Source organism: Zychaea mexicana, assembly GCF_025766255.1.
Source record: "Zychaea mexicana strain RSA 1403 chromosome Unknown BDB00scaffold_21, whole genome shotgun sequence".
Taxonomy (NCBI): domain Eukaryota; kingdom Fungi; phylum Mucoromycota; class Mucoromycetes; order Mucorales; family Lichtheimiaceae; genus Zychaea; species Zychaea mexicana.
The window spans coordinates 420,304-441,270 of NW_026516684.1; the positions used below are offsets into that span (position 1 = coordinate 420,304).

General features: G+C 42.2%; 6 protein-coding genes across 6 annotated transcripts; 5 read left to right on the forward strand and 1 right to left on the reverse strand.

Moving 5' to 3' along the window:
* The first annotated feature begins 103 nt into the window (after positions 1 to 103).
* On the forward strand, positions 104 to 3,539 carry BDB00DRAFT_973131 (phosphoribosylglycinamide synthetase). The gene is made up of 7 exons (XM_053129878.1): positions 104 to 187; positions 278 to 379; positions 484 to 578; positions 667 to 733; positions 817 to 1,496; positions 1,607 to 1,926; positions 2,006 to 3,539. The coding sequence occupies exons 1-7, from the start codon at positions 178 to 180 to the stop codon at positions 3,102 to 3,104; spliced, it is 2,373 nt and encodes a 790-aa protein (XP_052981681.1). The 5' UTR covers positions 104 to 177; the 3' UTR covers positions 3,105 to 3,539.
* Positions 3,540 to 4,814: 1,275 nt separating this feature from the next.
* BDB00DRAFT_814566 (cytochrome P450) lies at positions 4,815 to 7,784 on the forward strand. Its single transcript, XM_053122853.1, has 9 exons — positions 4,815 to 5,285; positions 5,394 to 5,466; positions 5,553 to 5,671; positions 5,816 to 6,325; positions 6,441 to 6,527; positions 6,639 to 6,890; positions 6,996 to 7,164; positions 7,269 to 7,396; positions 7,494 to 7,784. Exons 1-8 carry the CDS (start codon positions 4,971 to 4,973, stop codon positions 7,385 to 7,387), a joined length of 1,644 nt encoding a protein of 547 aa, XP_052981682.1. The 5' UTR covers positions 4,815 to 4,970; the 3' UTR covers positions 7,388 to 7,396; positions 7,494 to 7,784.
* A 3,165-nt stretch (positions 7,785 to 10,949) lies between these two features.
* On the forward strand, positions 10,950 to 13,521 carry BDB00DRAFT_814572 (cytochrome P450). The gene is made up of 8 exons (XM_053122854.1): positions 10,950 to 11,413; positions 11,538 to 11,610; positions 11,716 to 11,834; positions 11,997 to 12,506; positions 12,594 to 12,680; positions 12,777 to 13,028; positions 13,122 to 13,290; positions 13,394 to 13,521. The coding sequence occupies exons 1-8, from the start codon at positions 11,099 to 11,101 to the stop codon at positions 13,510 to 13,512; spliced, it is 1,644 nt and encodes a 547-aa protein (XP_052981683.1). The 5' UTR covers positions 10,950 to 11,098; the 3' UTR covers positions 13,513 to 13,521.
* A 660-nt stretch (positions 13,522 to 14,181) lies between these two features.
* BDB00DRAFT_814578 (uncharacterized protein) lies at positions 14,182 to 14,461 on the forward strand (the record flags this gene model as incomplete). The annotated part of the gene is given in 2 exon segments (XM_053122855.1): positions 14,182 to 14,213; positions 14,233 to 14,461. Coding segments are annotated over 2 exon segments (261 nt in total), but the record flags the coding sequence as incomplete, so codon positions are not given.
* A 1,174-nt stretch (positions 14,462 to 15,635) lies between these two features.
* BDB00DRAFT_973141 (uncharacterized protein) lies at positions 15,636 to 17,112 on the forward strand. The gene is made up of 5 exons (XM_053129879.1): positions 15,636 to 15,737; positions 15,858 to 16,019; positions 16,131 to 16,224; positions 16,340 to 16,568; positions 16,689 to 17,112. Exons 1-5 carry the CDS (start codon positions 15,690 to 15,692, stop codon positions 17,029 to 17,031), a joined length of 876 nt encoding a protein of 291 aa, XP_052981685.1. The 5' UTR covers positions 15,636 to 15,689; the 3' UTR covers positions 17,032 to 17,112.
* Positions 17,113 to 17,117: 5 nt separating this feature from the next.
* Positions 17,118 to 20,895, reverse strand: BDB00DRAFT_945498 (peptidase S8/S53 domain-containing protein; the record flags this gene model as incomplete). The annotated part of the gene is made up of 10 exons (XM_053129507.1): positions 17,118 to 18,287; positions 18,385 to 19,080; positions 19,171 to 19,320; positions 19,415 to 19,513; positions 19,593 to 19,707; positions 19,782 to 19,831; positions 19,921 to 20,017; positions 20,091 to 20,143; positions 20,217 to 20,705; positions 20,841 to 20,895. The coding sequence occupies 10 exons, from the start codon at positions 20,893 to 20,895 to the stop codon at positions 17,347 to 17,349; spliced, it is 2,745 nt and encodes a 914-aa protein (XP_052981686.1). The 3' UTR covers positions 17,118 to 17,346.
* Positions 20,896 to 20,967: the final 72 nt, after the last annotated feature.

The window sequence follows — 20,967 nt, forward strand, 5'->3', positions numbered from 1 at the left end:
AATTTCTGCAGGAAAATAAGCCACAGTAGATCAAGCGATGGGGAGGAGGAGTAATGACTCAAAAAAGTCAGAAAGTCAGAACGCAAAAAAAAAAGTGTTCAGTGCGCATTTCATCAGTCCAGTCACCTTTCTTCTCCACACACACACACACACACAACACAACCCCCTTTTTTTGCAATGGCTTCCGGTAAAAATAAAAGAATATGGTCTTTTGTTACAGAAGGTGTTACTAAAACTCATACATTGCCCCGGGGACATTCTTTATATTTTTTTTTAGAAAAGCTCACCATTTTGCTGGTTGGTTCTGGTGGTCGCGAACACGCTATTGCTTGGCGTCTTGCCCAGTCTGAGCGTGTCGAGCATATCTATGTGGCTCCCGGTAAGTATCAAGAACACGTCATATATGTATATATACACATCTTTTCTATGTGCGCGTATATTTTCTAACCAGTACAGTGTGACCTGGCACATTATATTTGTCAGGTAACGGCGGCACTGCCATTGGCGAAAAGGTCACCAATGTCAACATTGGTGTCAGCGATTTCCCAAAGTTGACCGAGTTCGCTCAACAGAAGAACGTAAATGAAAACAACAACTTTTTGTACTTTTGAATTTCAAACCATTGGACAAAAGCTTATATGAGTATATATATACGCGGTGGTGTAGGTTAACCTTGTTATCCCCGGTCCTGAGCAACCTAGCGTTGATGGTATTCAAGCTGTCTTCAAGAAGAGTAAGTTTTCTGGCTGCCTACCACGTCGTTGCTCTCCTTTAATACTCACATACGGACTTTCTTTACTGTTCTTACTTTTTTAGTTGGTGTCCCTTGCTTTGGACCTTCACCCAAGGCAGCCATGATGGAAGGCTCCAAGACTTTCTCCAAAGACTTTATGAAAAAGCACAATATCCCCACAGCCGCATACGAAAACTTCACCGACTACGAAAAGGCAAAGGCCTACATTGAGTCTGTCGACCACAATGTTGTATTGAAAGCATCGGGTTTGGCTGCTGGCAAGGGTGTCTTGATCCCCACAACCAAACAAGAAGCGCTGGATGGATTGAAGAGTATCATGGTGGACAAGGAGTTTGGCGAGGCCGGCGACGAGGTTGTCGTTGAAGAGTTTTTGGAAGGCCAAGAGCTGTCTGTGTTGGCTTTTTCGGATGGATATACCGTGATTCCTTTACCTCCTGCTCAGGATCACAAGCGTGCATATGATGGTGACGAAGGACCCAACACCGGTGGTATGGGCTGTTATGCACCTACGCCCATTGGTACTCCCGAATTGATTGAGCAGGTCAAACGTACCATTCTTCAGCCTACGATCGATGGCATGCGTCGCGATGGGTTCCCGTTCATCGGTATGCTTTTCACTGGCTTGATGTTGACAGCGTCGGGCCCCAAGGTCTTGGAATACAATGTCCGTTTCGGTGATCCCGAGACTGAAGTTGTCCTGCCCTTGTTGAGCGACGATTGTGATTTGGCCGAAATCATGCTGGTAAAAAAAAAAACTCCCCTTCTGTTTCTGTATACCCATTCTGGAAAGATGTGCTGGCTGGCTGGTTGGTTTGGTTATACTAACATCTTTTTCTTTTTCCCTTTTAAAAGGCTTGTGCTGAAGGACGCTTGGATGCTGTTAGCATCACCACCAAGCAGGCCTATGGTGCTACTGTCATCATTGCCTCGGGCGGCTACCCAGGAAGTTACCCCAAGAACAAGGAAATCACCATCAAGGAGCTCCCTGCCGATGTCTCTGTGTTCCATGCCGGCACCAAGTTGGAGGACGGCAAGCTTTTGACGTCCGGTGGCCGTGTATTGGCTGTCTCTGCCGTCGCCTCGACTTTACGTGAAGCTGTTGACAAGGCCTATGCCGGTGTCAAGTGCATCGAATTCGAAGGCATGTACTACCGCAAAGATATCGCCCACAGGTAAAAAATTAGAAGCATTCTACAAAGTAGAAGGTAAAGAGGGTTAAAGTCAATAAGCTCACCTATTGTGTTGATATAGAGCATTCAAGTATGCTGATGAACAACAACAACAAACCGGTCTTTCCTACGCCGCTGCTGGTGTCGATATCGACGCTGGTAACCTCCTCGTCGAAAAAATCAAGCCCCTTGTCAAATCAACCAAACGTATTGGCGCTGACTCTGACATTGGTGGTTTCGGTGGTCTCTTTGATTTGAAGGCTGCCGGTTTCGTTGATCCCATTCTAGTCTCTGCCACCGATGGTATCGGTACCAAGCTCAAGATTGCCCAAGCATGCGGTATCCACGATACTGTCGGTATCGACTTGGTCGCCATGAACGTCAATGACCTGATCGTCCAGGGTGCCGAACCGCTGTTGTTTTTGGATTACTTTGCATGTGGCAAATTAGAGGTCGATGTTGCCAAGGACTTTGTTGCTGGTGTTGTTGAGGGCTGTCGCCAGTCCGGTGCTGCCTTGATCGGTGGTGAAACGGCTGAAATGCCTGGTTTGTATGACTTGGGCGACTATGACGGTGCCGGTTTCGCAGTGGGTGCAGTCGAACGTCCCAAGATCTTGCCCCGTGCAGATAACCCTATCAAGGCCGGCGATGTCTTGTTGGGTCTGGCTTCGTCGGGTGTTCACTCGAACGGTTTCTCGCTTGTCCGCAAGATCATCTCCACCCAGCCCGGTTTGTCGTACCAGGCACCTTGCCCATGGAACAAGGACACCACCTTGGGCCGTGCCTTGTTGACTCCGACTCGTATCTATGTCAAGCAGTTGCTGCCTGCTATTCGCAAGGACTTGGTCAAGGGCATGGCCCACATCACCGGTGGCGGTTTCATTGACAACATCCCTCGTGTCATGCCCAAGGACCTTGGTGTCAAGTTGGATGCCAAGTCGTGGCCATTGCCCGCTATCTTCCAATGGCTCAAGCAAGCTGGTAACTTGTCCGCTTATGAGATGTCGCGCACGTTCAACTGTGGTATTGGTATGGTCGTTGTTGTTGATGCTGGATCTGTTGCTCAAGTCAAGAGCTTGTTGCAAGAGGCCAACGAAACCGTCTATGAGATCGGTCAGGTCGTTACCAAGGCCGACTTGAATGGCGAAGAAGTTGTCGTTTCTAACGCTGAATCCTGGTAAAAACATTAAAAGCAAACTTCTTGTTGCTCTATCTATCATCATCATCATATCTTTTTATTTCTTTCACTATTTCTTTACTGCATCCTGATGGAAATGTTCTTATATATTTGTACATAACCAATCCCATATTTCCAAAAAAAAGTTATACTACTGCTACTCAAATCTGTGTATCTTTGAATTATGCCTTTGGGACTATAAGTATGTTTGCCACATGATAAGCGTATCTTGAACCAGTTATTCGGGTGTATAAGGGCGATTGGGCGTCGTGCTACTAAACATCATCATCTTTTGTTTCCCCAACCTCACGAATGTAAATATCATCACCACATGTTGATGCTGCACTGATTTATCGTCACTTTATGTATATTTATGCACAATGACGGGTATTTCACCGCTCCAACTTCATATCGATACCGCAAATCCATCTATTTGAACCCCACACCACGTTTCTCATATGATATATGGGATCTTGTAAACGATGCGCGATAACACACTCTTTATTATTATAGTAGAGCACCCAATTAATAGTTGCTACTCAGAAGCCGGTACACAGTACGATTCAATGAAACAATAAAAAGACAGGCGGAAGAGAGCGTACATACTTGAGCAAAGCTATATGAGAGCCTAGAAGATAGTTAGTACTGTAATGTTATTTTTTTCTTAAGAATAGATATGAGTATATTAATTTCCTTACGTGCCGAGATCGACTTTGACTGAAAACGATATCTTTGCAATTCTACAAATTAAATTGCATATCACAGCGAGAAATGGATAAGGATGCTGGACAAGTAAGATAACACCAACAAATCACGATGGCGTTTCAAAACTATCATCATCTACTGGACCATCAGCGCAGTCACTTGTTCCTCCCCTTGCAACAATAAGGACAGTAATAGTAGAGTGTATCAACCAGCAATTTCTTTTAGTGGAGATGAAGAACACGATAATGGATACATTTGAGCCTCATATAACTGTGAAGGGTGAATTCTTCAAAGTTGCTATACATAACAACTTTGATGCAGTTGTGCATATTTTATTCTCCTTTTTCTTCTTAAAGACTTCGCATTCGCGTCAATAAGTACACATCGATGCATGCACTATCATTTTCAAACACATTTAAAGTTATGTTTTTGCTCCGCAGATTCCATTCCATGACTGACTTGCTTTGAAAACATATACTTCGCTTAACAGGCTTCGTTACGTAGTTTCTTCATGTAGAAACATTCACCTGTTAGATTGAAGCATAGTAACTAGCTGAATTTATGGCGTACATTTTATACTTTTGGGGGCTGAGCATGCTTTTATATTGATGCACAAAGAATTAGAGCTGAAGGGAATGCCATCAGGAATTTGCATAACCAGTAGCTTTTGGCTTGAGTTGTATATGCTCTCTACATTGTATACCATTTACCGTTGTATGCCAGTGTTTTACAACTCAAAGATGTCCAAAGATCTTGGGTGTCGGTGGTTTAAGATGAGTTGCACCAATAATCCCCTTCTTCTTTTGCATGTACAGCTATTTTCTGTCAAAAAAAGCCGGCGCATGCATAAATCAACATACCTGTGTAAGCCTAAACTATTCCTTTGTCAGGCACAGGCAGCATGTCCCATGCCGCAGGGAAATCCTCTCCCCTTTATTCACCCCTGACAAGATGCAACGCCACAAAACAGATGCTGCAAGCTGCGGTAGTTATACTCTTGTTCAAATGGGCGAGTTTCTTTTATCTACGCGACATGACAGAGAAAAGTCTATATAACATCACTTTGACTCTCCTTTTTTCCTTCTTATTCTCATATACAACACCTCCTCCCACATATTTTCTCTTTCATTTTGATTTTTAGCTTTGAAAGAGCTATATAGTCAGAATGGTATCATCTATACAATATGCTTCTACTACTACTGCCTCTACAATTACTACCTACTCTAAGGCAATATTGACACCAGACGTATTGAAAGCCTTCGTTGTAAACAATAAATGGTCGATCAGGCTCGCAACTTTGGCCATGGCCCTTTACCTTGTGTACGATAAGGTGACCAAGCCCCCAGCTAAACTTCGACATATTCCGCATTTGCCGTTCTACACCTTTTTTACAGCCCATTTACAGCAGAAATCAACCGCTGAAGTTGCGGAGGAAATCACACTTCCTGCCGCTGTAGCATCGCCCCATGGGCTCTATCTTGTCAGTAGCTAAATCTTCTAAGAACGACAACAGCATGCCTCTCTAAAAAGACCTCTTGTTAATTGACGGCATGATTACAAATATGCAATTGGTATGTAAATGACATAGCGCTGTGACACTCTTGGTTGGTCAGTACGAGCCAACCGTCCGGAGATTATCAAAGTTTTATGGATGAACAAAGGTAACTTGTATGGACATTCCTGTCGCTGTTCTACGTTGCATGTCTTCTTGTTGCTAATATCAATCTTAAAAACACGTAATGTTAAGACCTGTTTCCAAAAGCGGATATTTCAAGAGAGAGCCGTAAGGGAACACTGCTTAGCCGTACATTGATGGGACCGAATGTGGGATTTAGTACAGGTGAACAGTGGAAGAAACAAAGACAGGTACGTAAAACTTGTATGTATGCAACAAGCCAGTTGCTGTGCAGCCTGCTGCAGTTGCGCGATTTCAAAATACAGAAGCAGTAGTAGTATTGCAAAAGAAAGAACTGGACAGGATTGACAATCGGCCGTATAATTTCTATAAAGGTATTGAACCCAGCATTTGCCCGATCAATGCCGGTCAAGTCATTAGGTCAAATATCCCAGACAATGATCAGTGTCATGGAAGCACAAATAGGAGCCGATGGGAATGAATTGGTCGATATATACGACTATTCACATCGATGGGCTTTGGACGCACTTTGCGTAACCTTACTTGGGTTCGAATTCAAGGCTCTGGAAGACCTAAATAACCCTTGGATGACAAGATACAAATTTATTTTATCTGTTGGTTCGAAACCACACTACTTTGTGTTTCCGTTCCTGGAGCAATATTGCTGCTTTCTTTTTCCCGACCTCCAAAAGGCACACGACGAAGTCACGATTTTTCAAAACATGTTGCGGAACATTGTCGATCAAAAGCGGCAGGCATTGTTGCGTAACAAAGATACGTTTAAAACGTCGTCGAAAGCCGAGGAGCAAGAAAAGGATATTGTGACATTGATGGTTGAAGCGGAAATGGAAGGACAGGGTAGACTCACAGATGAAGAGCTACAGGTATAGAGACACACATATTTGTTTATGCACGTCCATCTTTTCGACCGTACTGAAAAGAATCAATCCTAATCAAAAATTGACAACTTTCTTCCCATTTTTGTCAAATATTTATTAGAGTAATTTCAGTCTTTTTTTCATGGTTGGCCACGAGAGTACGGCAAGTACTGTATCTCTCGCTATGTATTACTTTGCTAAACATCAGGTACGATATATAGCTGTGCCATCTTATCTCGCTATAATAACAATGGTGGGCGGGGAGCTTTGAACCGAGCCATCAGACATTGACCAACCACCTCTTTTTCTAACATGTAAGGATGTGCAACAACGCGCTCGAGAGGAAGCTATTCGTACTTTTGGTGATGGATTCGACATTCTTCCAACTCTCGAGCAAACACGTGAGCTAAACTATTTGAACATGGTGATCAAAGAAACCCTACGCATAACGCCCCCAGCAGTAAGTACAGTAGCTCGCATAGCCACACAAGATACCGAACTGTCCGGTGTATTTATCCCAAAGGGCACCCGAGTTGCAGTAGACGTGTATGAGCTACATAGAAACCCGCAGGTACTTATATTATACAGCCTATCATGTTTTTGTATCTGGATGAGGTACCTGTACTGATTTAGTTACTAACTTATACCTGCGGGTACGGCTTAAAACGTCATAAAGGTGTGGAAGAACCCCGATGTGTTTGACCCTGAGCGATTTGCTCCGGGTGGCGAAGCAGAAGAACTAAACACAAGGGGCTTACCGTGGGTCCCGTTCTCTAGTGGTTCACGTCAATGTATCGGCATGAATTTTAGTATGGTTGAGCTACGCATTCTTCTTCCTATGCTGCGTAAGAAAGAATTTTTTTTTATATCTTTTGTTTGGTCTTTGTGGAATCGTTTATGAAACTCATACTTCTCTGCCAACATCTGCTGGTGGATGGAAATTTAATAGTACGCAAGTTCGAATGGAGTGTACCTGAAACTTCGATCCATAAGGATAAGCTTGTCATCGAAGGCCTGGGGGTTGTTAGACCAAAGAACCTCATGTTGTCGTTCAAAAAGCGTTACTAAAGAAAGAAGGTACATAACTAGCTTTAGGGCATTATCTTGATTTTATATGATGCTGTACGTATGAACAACAAACCGATAACCTTTATGTACAATACTCGCTTAATAGATAGGATCCGAGATACAGCAAAGTTCATTCTGCTCCTCTACTTGGTTGGGTATTCAATGATAGCTGTTTCAGCCTCTATACTTTCGTTGGACCTTCACCGACACTGCTATTACCTTTCATTGTAAAATATAATAGTAACTAAAATCTAAAGAGTAGTAGTAACCTTCAAAAAGCACATAGTTAATATTCAGGTCACTTTGCATGAATTGCTGTCATCTCATGATCGTGACAATAAATCTGGAACGTCTCTATATACTAAGCAGCTTACTGGATTTATTTTGTCGTTCTTCCGTGTTCTTTTGATCTTTCTACTTGAATTACGTGGGGAAAATATTCTTTCAAGATGCTCACAGCCGAGCTGTACTAGTGGTGCTAGATCGCTGAACAAGGAGCTGGAAAGCTTATTCTAGAGCCTTTATCCTGGGCTACGAGTACCACCACGTTCCACTTTTTCTCGTCTTTAGCACAAGAAACGTACCTACCCATACTCAATTAACGAACGGTCGCCTTCTAAAGAGAAGGTTTCAAAGCAGCGTGGACAAGCAAAATACTTTGTAAGTAATGAATTCACTCTATCCCTTTCTGTGATATCATTATACCAAGTACTAATAATGTATACATACTAATATTAATGTGTAGGGTATTGAGGAAGTGATAGACCTTTGGATATAGACTGTGAAAACAAAGATTGCCGCTAAACTGGAAAGCCGTCGCCACTGCAAAAGTCAGCAGAGAAGATGGGCTACACCCCCGAAAAAGTTCGAGAGAATCGAATGGCTGGCTAGATCGCTTCAGAGAAAGACATATGCCACTGGCCAAATTCGAACTCTTGGAGAATTTATGACCTTGGATACCACGACTATGTTTAATCCGCTGCCTGATATCGATCATTGACAGAATAAAAAAGTACAAGCCGTGCGGCGTTGACAACATGGACAAAACTGCCCTCACTTGTATTGCAATCATCCTCTTACAACCACTAATACCTAACAAACGCATTGAAGGGATGAAGCAAGATAAGGTCGAGAATGGCTGTTGCTTTGACTGTGATTCAGAGGGTGGAATTGATTCCGTGAGCTGCTGATAAATTGGGAAAACTCTCAAATCAAAATGTTTTAGAAAGAAAAGATCCGGCAAGTGGTTTTAGCTTTCTTTCCCTCTGTTGTTCTTTGTTTATACAAATTGCACATAATGTCTGACATAGGATATTGCTTGCTATGTTTATTATTAGATGTAGCTTCATCGCATGCATTCTCTTATTATCTTGCGAACAATTCTGCTCAGATGACTAGTTCTATCTTCAAAACGTATCTTAGACGTTCTAGATCGAGCCATGGTTATCAGAAACGAAACGTCTTGCTCATGCTGTACAAATTCTTCGGGCACCGCTGCGATTACGTACCAGGCAGTGTTGTGATTGTGTACAAATACGACAATCATACTGCAGCCTCTAGATACAGGGATCATCCAGTCATTTAGGAGCGACTTCAAGTGAGTTTCTTAAATACAGAATGATAATAATAGACTTGAAAATACTTATGACCAACACAGTAATACTCATTCGTTGATACCAGTAACTTCGATAAAAATGATTTTACAAAGAGGCTATCATACGGCTCGACAAGGTCATAAAATAGTTTCAATTGGCGGACAAATGTTTAAGATACATACCACGTTGACTGCCGTGAAATGGGCGTGGCTCTCTTATGATTAACATGTATCTGCTGGGACCGTTCGCCATTGCTTTGGTAAAGCTCTGCCAAACGCTTTCGACTCCAATGCCAACATTGGTAAGACAAAAAATACAGTACATTGAATATTGCCTCCGCGGCCACATACTTGGAATGTACTAAACGAGCTAACGATGGATGGCCTTATTTTTCTTGCAGTACATACGAGCGTGACGCTGCACCACCATCGATGACAGATGAAAATTTGTTGCCCTCGTCGCGAATTTAAACGACCATCTAGATAAAAATGATATTGAGAAGAGCCCGAAGAATTAATGTGTTATCTTTAATCGAGCTTGTATCGCACAAAAGGTGCTACCAGTGAACACGATACTCACTTTTCAAAAGACGAAGAGGAGCATAACATAAAGAAAGCGCTCCGACTTGCGTAATACGTACCGAAGACAAATATTTTCCAGACAGTCTGCATTTGAAGACTTTTACTTGTCACCATCAATCCACAAAACGCACATGCCACTAGAATGCTATGATATTTTTATCCTTATTTTCCTTCTTTTAGTGATACGGTTCAGCTCAATTTATACCACCATTATAGTGAGCGACCGTTTTTGAATCAATAGATAACATTAAGCACATTTTTTTTCACAAACGCCTAAAAAATATACATGGTCGTGAGTAGTCTCTACACGTTATATTGTTATAGTAATTATTTTAAAATGCTATACATAATAGCTTATAGATGGATGACTTACTAAGTGAAGCCTTCACATGTCCAGCCTGCTATAAGTTCACGGGCCAGCGATTAAATGCAAACATTTTCCGGTTATTACTATAGTCGCTGTTAGAGTTGCATTTTTATTAGAGTACAAAAGGCGTAGTCCATCAGTTTGCAACAGCCATCATCTTCATAAAAGCAATACTTCTTATCTATTGATTATAAAGCACCATGCTTATCATATTATTCAAACTCAAAATGTAATTGGCTCTAACCGCTCGTTTCACTGTAGTTTACAGGTTAAATGTTATATTTTCTATCCACTCTTGTAATATCAATATCAATTGAAATAATGCTACAGTACAGTAAAAGCTATGTTTTTATTTCGATTATTCCATTCAATGACTGGTTTAATGGAAAAACAAGATATACTTCGTTTGATAACTTTGTTTTCTAGCTTCTAATTTCGAAACACTCGCTTATTGAAGTGAAGCATATCATAGTAACTAGTTGAATACACTGCGTACTTTCATACTTTTGGGTGCCAAGCGTGCTTTAATATCAATGCACAAGGAATTGAAGGAAATATAGCTGGAAATCATACCATCAAGCATTGGGATCACCAGTAGCTTATGTATTACCTTGAGCTGTATATATGCTCTGCATGTTATTCACCGGTTATATGTTGGTTTCGAAAATGATGAAAAATCTTGGGTATGGTTGGTTTAAGATGAGCTGCACCATTATCTCCTTTTACTTCTTGAAGTCATCAGATTTACACGCGCATAAATTAACACATCTGTATAAGCCTAAAACTATTTCTTTTGGATACACAGTATGTCACATGCCGCAGGGGTAATCCTCTTCCCGTTGGATACACCGTTCATTATCGCGATGAGGGCTCCTTCGAAGTTGCAACAAGCGCTAAGGCTCATATCTACTGCAGTTCACGCGTTTATTTTACACCTGACAAGATGCAATGCCACAAAACAGATGCTGCAAGCTGCCAAAATTTATACTCTTGTTCAGATGGGTGTAGCTCATTACCTATCTTTTATCTACGCGACATGACAGAGAAAAATCTATATAACATGACTTTGACTCTCCTTTTTTCCTTCTTATTCTCATATACAACACCTCCTCCCATATCGTTTTTCTTTCATTTTGATTTTTAGCTTTGAAAGAGCTATATAGTCAGAATGATATCATCTATACAAAATGCTTCTACAACTACTGCCTCTACAATTACTACCTACTCTAAGGCAATATTGACACCAGAAGAATTGAAAACCTTCGTTGCCAACAATAAATGGTCGATCAGGCTCGCAACTTTGGCTATGGCTCTTTACCTTATGTACGGTAAGGTGACCAAGCCCCCAGCTCAACTTCGACATATTCCGCATTTGCCGTTCCACTCCTTCTTTAAAGCCCATTTGCAGCAAAAATCAGCCGCTCAAATTGCCGAGGAAACCACACTTCCTGCCGCTTTAGCATCTGCCCATGGGCTCTATCTTGTCAGTACAAATTTGATGTATATAGCTACCTGTTTCTTTTAAGAAACACAACAGCATGCCTCTCTAACACTCCTGTTAATTGATGACATGGTTACATATATGCGACTGTATGTAAATGATATAGCGCTGTGACACTCTTGGCTGGTCTGTACGAGCCAACCGTCCGGAGATTATCAAAGTTTTGCTTATGAACAAATGTAAGCTACATGGGCGCTCCCTGCCATTGTTGCCAAGGACACTATTTTTTTTTTCATGTTGTGTGCTTTCTTGTTGCTAGTACCAATCTTGAACGTGATGTTTAGATTTGTTTCCAAAAGCGGCTATTTCCAAAGAGAACCGTAAGGGAACACTGTATGGCCGTACATTGATTGGACCGAATGTGGGATTTAGTACAGGTGACCAGTGGAAGAAACAAAGACAGGTACGTAATACTTGTATGTATGCAACAAGTCAGCTGCTGTGTGTATAAGACTCCATATTGCAGCCTGCTGCAGTTTTGCGATTTAAAATACGGAAGCAGTAGTAGTATTGCAAAAGAAAGAACTGGACAGGATTGACAATCGGCTATATAACTTCTGCAAAGGTATTGAACCCAGCATTTGCCCGATCAATGCCGGTCAAGGCATTAGGTCGACTATCTCAGACAATGATCAATGTCATCGAAGCACAAATAGGAGCTGATGGGAACGAATTGCTCGATTTATACGACATTGCACATCGATGGGCTTTGGACGCACTTTGTGTATCCTTACTTGGATTTGATTTCAAGGCTCTGGAAGACCGAAATAACCCATGGGTGACAAGATATAAGTTTATTCTATCTGTTGGCTCGAAACAACGCTTCTTTGCGTTCCCGTTCATGGAGCAGTATTGCTGGTTTCTTTTTCCTGACATTCGAAGGGCACACGACGTAGTTACAATTTTCCAAAACATGTTGCGGAACATTGTCAATCAGAAGCGCGAGGCACTGTTGCGTAACAAAGATACTTTTAAGACGTCGTCCAAAGCCGAGGAGCAAGAAAAAGATATCGTGACATCGATGGTTGAAGCGGAAATGGAAGGGCAGGGTAGACTCACAGACGAGGAGCTACAGGTATAGGGACACATGCATGTGCATCTTTTCGACGCGCATACTGAAAGAAGCAATCCTTGCTAATGATAACTGACAAATATCTATTAGAGTAATTTTAGTCTTTTTTTCATGGTTGGCCACGAGAGTACGGCAAGTACTGCTTCTTTCGCTATGTATTACTTTGCTAAACATCAGGTACGATATATAGCTGTGGCATCTTATCTCGTGGGCGGGGAGCTTTGCTACGAACCCGTAGACATTGACTAACAACCTTTTTTTCTAACATTTAAGGATGTGCAACAACGTGCTCGAGAGGAAGCTATTCGTATCTTCGGTGATGGATTCGACATTATTCCTACTCTCGAGCAAACAAGTAAACTAGACTATTTGAACATGGTGATCAAAGAAACCCTACGCATCATGCCTCCAGCAGTAACCACAATAGCTCGCATAGCCACAGAAGATACCGAATTGTCTGGTGTTTTTATCCCCAAGGGCACCCGAGTTGCAGTAGACGTGTTTGAGCTACAGAGAAATCCGCAGGTACAATCAATCTATCAATACGATGAAAAGAACAGATTGTGTTGGTTTAGCTACTAACTTATACATGCGGGTATGGCTTAAAACGTCATGTAGGTGTGGAAGAACCCCGATGTGTTTGACCCTGAGCGATTTGCTCCGGGTGGCGAAGCAGAAGAACTAAGCAAAACAGGCCTGCCGTGGGTCCCATTCTCTAGTGGTTCGCGTCAATGTATCGGTTTGAATTTTAGTATGATTGAGCTACGCGTTCTTCTTCCTATGCTGCGTAAGAGAGAAACTTTTTTTCTACTTTTTTTTTCCCTTTATCGAATCGTTTATGAAACTCATACTTCTCTGCCAACATCTGCTGGTGGATGGAAATTTAATAGTACGCAAGTTCGAATGGAGTGTACCTGAAAACTCGATCCATAAGGATAAGCTTGTCATCGAAGGCCTGGGCGTTATTAGACCAAAGAACCTCATGTTGTCGTTCAAAAAGCGTTACTAAAGAAAGAAAGTACATAACTAGCTTTAGGGCATTATCTTGATTTTATATGATGCTGTACGTCTATGAACAACAAACCGATAACCTTTATGTATACTCGCTTTATAGATAGTAGCCGAGATACAGCAAAAGTCACTCTGCTCTTCTACTTGGTTGGGTATTCAATTGTAGCTATTTCGGCCTCCTTACTTTCGCCAAACCTTCACCGCACCCTTCAATGTTTACATTGACAGTAACCTAATAAACCAAAGAGCTAGTAGTAACTAAAGCCTACGAGTCCCATTACCTATTAACAACGGTACCCTTGATTTTGACCAGTCATTAACAAGCTCACATAAACGTGTATAAATTTAGGACCCGCTGGTCCTGGTGAGACTTGGCGGGACCTCAGGTTGAGATAAGTTATCGTAATATTGGAGGAATCAAACCACAACCGGCAGCACACACAACTACTGTGTCTCTACGTGTGTATAGTGTCTCATAAAAGGCAAAGGGTGAATGGGTAAGATAATTCTGTTACGGGCCGCAGGATGCGTAATCTCAGACGGAATGCACAAACTTAAATAAAACTGATCGAGAAGCCATGCTATATCTAGTAAAGTAGAAAGTAGTACGTCATGGAAAAAAATGCATTGTGGGTAGCAAAGTAGAGGAACAAGTAATGATGCGCATCATGGGCGGAGAAAGCAAGCTGCCGTCAGAAGAAGTGTTTTTTTACTTTTTTCTCTTCTCTTCTTTACTATTTTTCCCTCCCTTCTGCTTTTGCAGGTTTTGTTAAGTTTTTAAAAAGAGTATGGTATACACTACTTCTTGGTCTTTTCAGAATAACATTGTTCGTAACTTCTATTATAGCCTACTTTATACTAATAACCAAAATCGTTAAATGCAAACTTCTGCCTCTCGGTTCTTCGGTTCTATGTATACAGAACCGGTTCGGTTCCAGTTCGGTTCGGTTCGGTTCCGGTTCTACGGTTCTGATACGGATCCCTAATTGCCTAAATAAAGAAATTCTATGTGGGGTTAAAGCAAGGAAAAGTTTACTATTATCGCCGAAACATCGGACCAAAAAGTTTTGGCCTAAGTCTCCTTTACGTAGAGGGGCATGTGCCACACCTCTACGATACAATGTTCGTCATAGCAACCAGTTTCGCACGCAGCACGCCTCTGTCTAAATTGCGGCACGCGTGACTGCAGAGAAAAATAAACTCTCACTTGGGGATACTCCTCCATAAAAAAAACCCCTTTACGTAGAGGGAGAAAATGAACTGGTTGTTCCGCAACAAGAAAGTTCTCTAAAATGGTGCAACGAACGATCTATTCTATCCGAGAAGCTGGTATCGCAGATCTCAAACACACTGACACGGTTGTCAAGGTTGTTAATGAGGCTTACCATTCTGGCGGTAAATTGGTCCTAATTCAACACAAAAAACAGGTGGCTGGACGTCAGTGAAGCATATTGTCGATGGTATACGGACAAATCCTGAGGAAATCGAAACCATGGTTTGAACAAACGGCAAATCGCATATCTTGTTGTATGCATTCGACAATGATACGGTGGTGGGGACTATTTTTTTTAAGCATCCCAATGAAGAGGGCGAGGCAGATTTCTCTTTGCTCTCCGTTGCGCCAGCATACCAGAGTCAAGGTGTCGGCGGCCAATTGATATGTCATATGTTTGGGCGCATGAAAGAGATGGACATTGCAACGGCTGTCTTGGAGGTCCTGGATAATCGCACAGAATTGATTGCCTGGTACCGTAAGTTGGGCTTTGCTGAGGTAAAAACAGATCGAATATAATTGGCATGGCACTGTCAAGGTGCCTGATGTGCGCTTTCTTCTCATGAAGAAAGCAGTTGTTTAAATCATAGATCTGAATAAATTGCTCGTCATTGCTTATGTTTTCTACTCAATTGCAATCAAAAAGCAGCTGCTCTGAGCAGCGGCTATATATGCGTCTAATACAAATTAGGGTGTGTGGATGCGGCAGCATACTAAAGCTGTCTTCTTTTCCCCAGATTTTTCATCTGACTATTAAAAAAAAAAAGTGCCACGCCCTTTTTGCCTGCCGCGTGCTCCTGAGCACTGTGTAACCTCAATGCTACAAGTATTTGAATTTGGACTCTTTTCCTCTCTCTTCTAACTTCTTTTTTGTGCTTGCTGTGGTGCCAAAACTAAAAAGAATGACGGATCATCCGCCATTGTCCGAGAGAATACTAACACTTGTCAAGGTACACACATGGCCCCCCCCCCTTTTTTTTCCTTGCAACTACATTACAATGCAAAAGTAAATTGTTTTTGAAACTCATCGAGTCAAGTTTCTTTCGTCTCTCACTCTCTCTAACGTATAGCATCCACAATTTTACTGGTGGTTGGGTCACGTCTGTCTCGTGTTAAATGCCATTCTTTATTTTACGTCCGTCCTTTCACTCCATCCTTACACCGGGTATTACAAACGCGCTCATGCCGGATCGCTGATATCCTATGGGATCGTCATTTGGAAATCTGTTGGCGTAAGTATACAGTCGATGGTATTCGCTTCCTCGACTTTTGTTTTTCCGAACAGGACAGAAAGAGGGTGTGTGAGAGAGAGGTATAATTTTTTGACACGTGTAATTATGTAGATCCCGAGACGATTTGATATGGAGTTTATCGGTAATGAGAACGTTCAATACTTTGCACTCGCGTTCTATTGGTATTCATATCGACCCATCACTGGTAAGGAAGTCTTCAAGTGGATGAAGAAGGGGGGTGGGCAGGAAGAAGACTGTATTTGCGAGAATTAGGGACTGAACTCCTTATTTTTTTATGCACACAAATTAATCTGTAATAGTAACACTCGTTCCGTTCTTTATATTCTCGCTCTTTCACATGTTTGCATATATTCCAAGTGCAATCACGCCAGTGTTGTTCCCGAAAGATAGCAACAGCAACTCAACAGTTGCGCAGGCGTGTCAATCCATCAAAGAGTATACCGATGAGCATCATGAAATGGCCATGCAGCTGGCTGCGTATGTCGAAGTGGTTGGTGTCATGGGCCAATTGCTGCTTGGTGTCATTAGGTAAAGGATACTCTGAGGATGAAGGATGGCCTTTTTTGTGTGTGTGTGTGTGTGTGTGTGTGCGTGTTATTACGCGATTGAACGTGAAAGGAAAACTCAACCCTTCTTTTTGGATTATAGTTTCCAGACTTCCATTTTGGCATTGATCGTATTTGCACATTTCTTAAGGCTTCGATACTATCTGTCCCCTTATACCCGCGAAGCTTTACATGAAACGACAGAAAAATTGGATCAATGGATCTTGCCACTGGCGCATGATCCACGACGGTGGGCACAGATCAGTTGCAAGCTTTATGTCAATATTAAAGCAATCGTGATCCGTTATGGCAGTGCAACAACAACATCCCATAAAAATAGTAATAGCAATAGTAGTAGTAATAGAAGTAGTCGCGTAACAAGTACTGGTAGTGGCAATGGCGGTGGATCCTCCTCTAGAACATCAGAATCAAGTCATCGTCGATAGTTTATATAATTAATTTTTTTTTTTTTGCTCTTTTCTCCTCTTGTCCATACTTCGACTATATATAAAATTCCATTTTTAAAACAGATGCGATTTCAGGTCATAAGTTGTACAACGTAAACGCTATGATATGACGAAATGTGTACAATTTAAAGCATGATATACGATCAAATGACCATGCATGTAAATGTGTTTATAATGCATATGTATCATTACGACAATGACCCGTTTCCGTCATGATACTATGCATGACATTATCGAGAAGAACAAGAATAAAACATCAACTATCTATGTTATCTCTCTATGTTGCTATAGTGGCTAGTTTACAATGATGCGTTTAGATGTGATGCTCTCCCAACTATTTGGATTGAGCGGATCAGCAAATAGTCGCAATGCTCGCCAACGCAAATAGTACGTTCCGTTTTCCACCGGGACTTGACGTTGCTCATTATCGAACGTGTTTGGAATATATGTGCCGTTCCAGGAATCCACAACGACCATGCTCGTATCATCCATTGTGTTTCGCTGCACGTGGTTAATCGTGTACGCTGCGCCAATTGCTGCCTGCTCTGAATTCAGCACTTGAGCCTCAAGATGTGCTGTCCCCATCAAGAAGCGCATAACGACAAGTACAGAAGACTCTTGGCCGTCTTGGTTGGGTGATCGCGTAATGATGTATTCCGTAAAACCATCACTGCCATCATTGTCATCATCAGAGTCCTGTCCTCCACGGGTGCGATTACCAGCATCTTGTAGGCTTTCAAGGGAATGTAAAGAAGATAGCTCTTGGTTATTGGTAATGAATGGGAAGCCATGGTCGAAAATAGGTATTTCTGTCACATTGCCTATAACGCCCATGTATGGGAACTGGACTGTTCCGCTGGATGTTTCTTGAGCATCCGTAAGCCGAATATGACCGCCATAAAATGGATACGGCTTATCTGGACTTGGTTCTTGATTGAAACCATTGACAGACACAGTCATTTGTCGAGATTCTCCCGCATCCAATGTGATACTCTTGTCAAATGAAAGGTCGGCTGTGAGGGTGGTGTTGCTAGGTGCAGGTTCAACAAGAGCGAATCCATAGCGTGCCGTATCGTAGGGTTCGACAGGAACGCCGGGAATGTTTTCGAGCGTCAAGGTCACGGCGTAGTCATGCATATTGGTGATGGTCACTGTCCGTGGCGCATAACGAACAGTATCGTTAAAACTGATTTTTCCGGGACTGATATGAATACCTCCTTGGATCGTATCATATGCTAAGATACAAATATTCAAAACACTTTTGATTTAGAAAACAAAAAAGCCGTTATAAAATGTTTAGAATGAAAGAATACAATTTTGTTTCTATCTTACCTTGTACAAGACCTGCACCTTGTCGTACAGGATTGTCAAGCGGAATGGAATCATGATTACCAGTTGCTCGTACCTCCACCGCATAATTCTGTAATTGATCCCGCACAAACAATGGATCGCGTGTCGCACCATGTGCTTGTAAATAAAGCGCACAGACACCAGCAACATAGGGCGAAGCCATGGACGTGCCTGACAAGATACCATAGCTACCTCGGTTCGTGGGAAGCGTAGAAAAGATAAAGCCACCGACACCAGCCACGTCTGGCTTCATGCCCATTTCAAAAGTAGGCCCTGTGCTCGAAAATTGAGAGATCAAGCCCGCAGTACTGATCGGTACTTGATGTAACATGTCACTGAACGTAATCGAAACCGGTTGTTGTTGTTGCGCAATTAAAGCAAGTCCAGTTTCATGAGAAACGGCAGCAACAGGAATAGGCGCTGATTGAGTGGTCGGCTTGAACACATCGACTCCTTCCTTGTCATAGACAAGCATTGCGGTAGCGCCAGCCTCGGCTATATGTCTCGCCTTTAGATCGAATTCGCACGTGCCGCGTTTTACAAGAACAATGTGACCGGTCAAATCAGTGTCTGGCGTCGTGTCTGGACAGCCGTCATTTTCAGTCTCGTCTGAATTGTTGCTGTAGACAACCAGCGTGCCATTGGCGATTTCGTCGGTGGTACTGGATAGTTCGTACGCTATTGGGGAATGGTGTTGGCTTTTTAAGTGCGAAGATCTTTGATATCATGTTGATTTCAGACAGATCTATTAAAGTAAAAAAATCTTACGGAACTTGGCTCCAGTCGAGTCGACAAATAACGTTCGCTGCAAGCTATAGTCGTTGTCAACAGAAGCGACCGAAATTACATCGTTACCAGTGCTGGGAGAAGATATCATGAAAGCACCACTTCTGCCTTCGTTACCCGCTGCAATGACCACTAAAATATTATTTATATGTATTTCGAATCAGTACATGTGCACTCGTTACTTGAACTTATCTGTCAAGGAATTGATGAAACGTTGGGCTCTTACTCGTGACATTTCTTCTTGAAATACGATCCGCTACCAGGGCGGATGAATCTTCAGGCCAGCTGTTTGCTCCACCCAAGCTAAGATTAATAACATTGCAGCCTGCCCATAAAATGTAACTTGTTATATTCTTGCAAAGACATCAATACCGATTTGAACATATTTATATGTATGTACGTACCTGCTTCGTAGGCCATGATCATGGCTTTGATCACCAGATCGTTTGACGTTGAGCCAGTGCATCCAAATATACGCCACATGCCTAATGTGGCATGAGGAGCCACGCCCGTGAAATTCTATGGACAAAAATGACAAGTTAATGGGGGGGGAATCAGCATTTCGATTGCTTAAAGTATTTTACTTTGCATACATATTTCTTATCTTCGGCGCCAATAATTCCGGTAACATGAGTACCATGCCCTATTTTTTACAGAAAATGACCATCAATGAGTCATATCGATCTATGCATATCTACAACTTGAAGCTTTTTTTCTTGGTCCAAATTTTACCACTTGAGGGGTCAGTGCACGTATCCAGTGGAGTATCTTTTGGATCAACACTTGAAGGATCTGTTATATTAAACCTGTCACCGACCAAATCATATCCCTTTGCAATCTATATTTTTTTTTTTTTGCATCGCGTTTAGTTACTTGGTTCATTTTTTTAAATAATGTAGTACCTTATAGCCAGGTCCGAAACCACCACCCAGAGCAGGATGATAATAGTCCACGCCTAGCAAACAAAAAACATCAGTTTTGTTCATGGTAAACTTTTATTTTTCACACAAAAAATTACAATTTTTTACCTGTATCAATAATTCCCACTGTAATTCCATCACCATAAAAGCCCAATTCCGTATGGACGCGATCCACTTGGGTCATGTTGTGCGAAAACGGTAAGCCCACGACATCGGATGAAATGAACAAGTCTTCAGGATCAATTTGACTATAGTGTTGGATCGTGGGTCGTTGGATTTCAACCACAGGGAATACACGCTTGACATGCTGCTTCTCGATAACATGATGGATCACTTGATGCTCCGACGGCAACAACGTGTTGCTGGTAGCGTTGCCATTGGCAGCTGCATGCAAGTTATTATTTTGTTTGAGCTCAACAGAAATTCCCCGAAAGATAGACTCGGTATCATAATCATGCGCCACCTTCCATCTGATATGGTCATGTTCGTGCTCTAGTTCTTGAACAAAACGTGTTGCTGTCCCTTGATAGTTTTCGTCAAACTCGATAATGTAACGGCCTGATAATGCCTTGTTGTTGTTGGTAGCTGCTGCTGTTGCTGCCCATTTTGGATGTGTTAGAATGTCTGCCACTCCTGTAGCTAATGCTGGCGTGCTGCTGCTAGTGAGGCATATGAGGAGTAGAAATGATGTAGTGATAAGGGTTGTTGTTGTTGTTCTTGCTGCTGTTCGACGTCGTCCTTGCTTGTCTCTCACATCATGGTAGTAGTGGTCCAGCGCTGTTACCATGACGACAGGACGAGGAAAAAAAAAGTGAGAAAGAGAGCGTGATGACTTCTTGTGTATGTTGTTGATATTAGC

Coding starts and splice junctions, on each gene's coding strand:
- BDB00DRAFT_973131 (XM_053129878.1), top strand. Junction 734..816: donor TCAAGCTGTCTTCAAGAAGA/GTAAGTTTTCTG, acceptor TTACTTTTTTAG/TTGGTGTCCCTTGCTTTGGA. Junction 1,927..2,005: donor CGCAAAGATATCGCCCACAG/GTAAAAAATTAG, acceptor GTGTTGATATAG/AGCATTCAAGTATGCTGATG.
- BDB00DRAFT_814566 (XM_053122853.1), top strand. CDS start 4,971: ATGGTATCATCTATACAATATGCTTCTACTACTACTGCCTCTACAATT. Junction 6,528..6,638: donor ATTACTTTGCTAAACATCAG/GTACGATATATA, acceptor CTAACATGTAAG/GATGTGCAACAACGCGCTCG. Junction 7,165..7,268: donor CATTCTTCTTCCTATGCTGC/GTAAGAAAGAAT, acceptor GAAATTTAATAG/TACGCAAGTTCGAATGGAGT.
- BDB00DRAFT_814572 (XM_053122854.1), top strand. CDS start 11,099: ATGATATCATCTATACAAAATGCTTCTACAACTACTGCCTCTACAATT. Junction 11,611..11,715: donor AGTTTTGCTTATGAACAAAT/GTAAGCTACATG, acceptor CGTGATGTTTAG/ATTTGTTTCCAAAAGCGGCT. Junction 13,291..13,393: donor CGTTCTTCTTCCTATGCTGC/GTAAGAGAGAAA, acceptor GAAATTTAATAG/TACGCAAGTTCGAATGGAGT.
- BDB00DRAFT_973141 (XM_053129879.1), top strand. CDS start 15,690: ATGACGGATCATCCGCCATTGTCCGAGAGAATACTAACACTTGTCAAG. Junction 15,738..15,857: donor GAATACTAACACTTGTCAAG/GTACACACATGG, acceptor TCTAACGTATAG/CATCCACAATTTTACTGGTG. Junction 16,225..16,339: donor TTCATATCGACCCATCACTG/GTAAGGAAGTCT, acceptor AATCTGTAATAG/TAACACTCGTTCCGTTCTTT.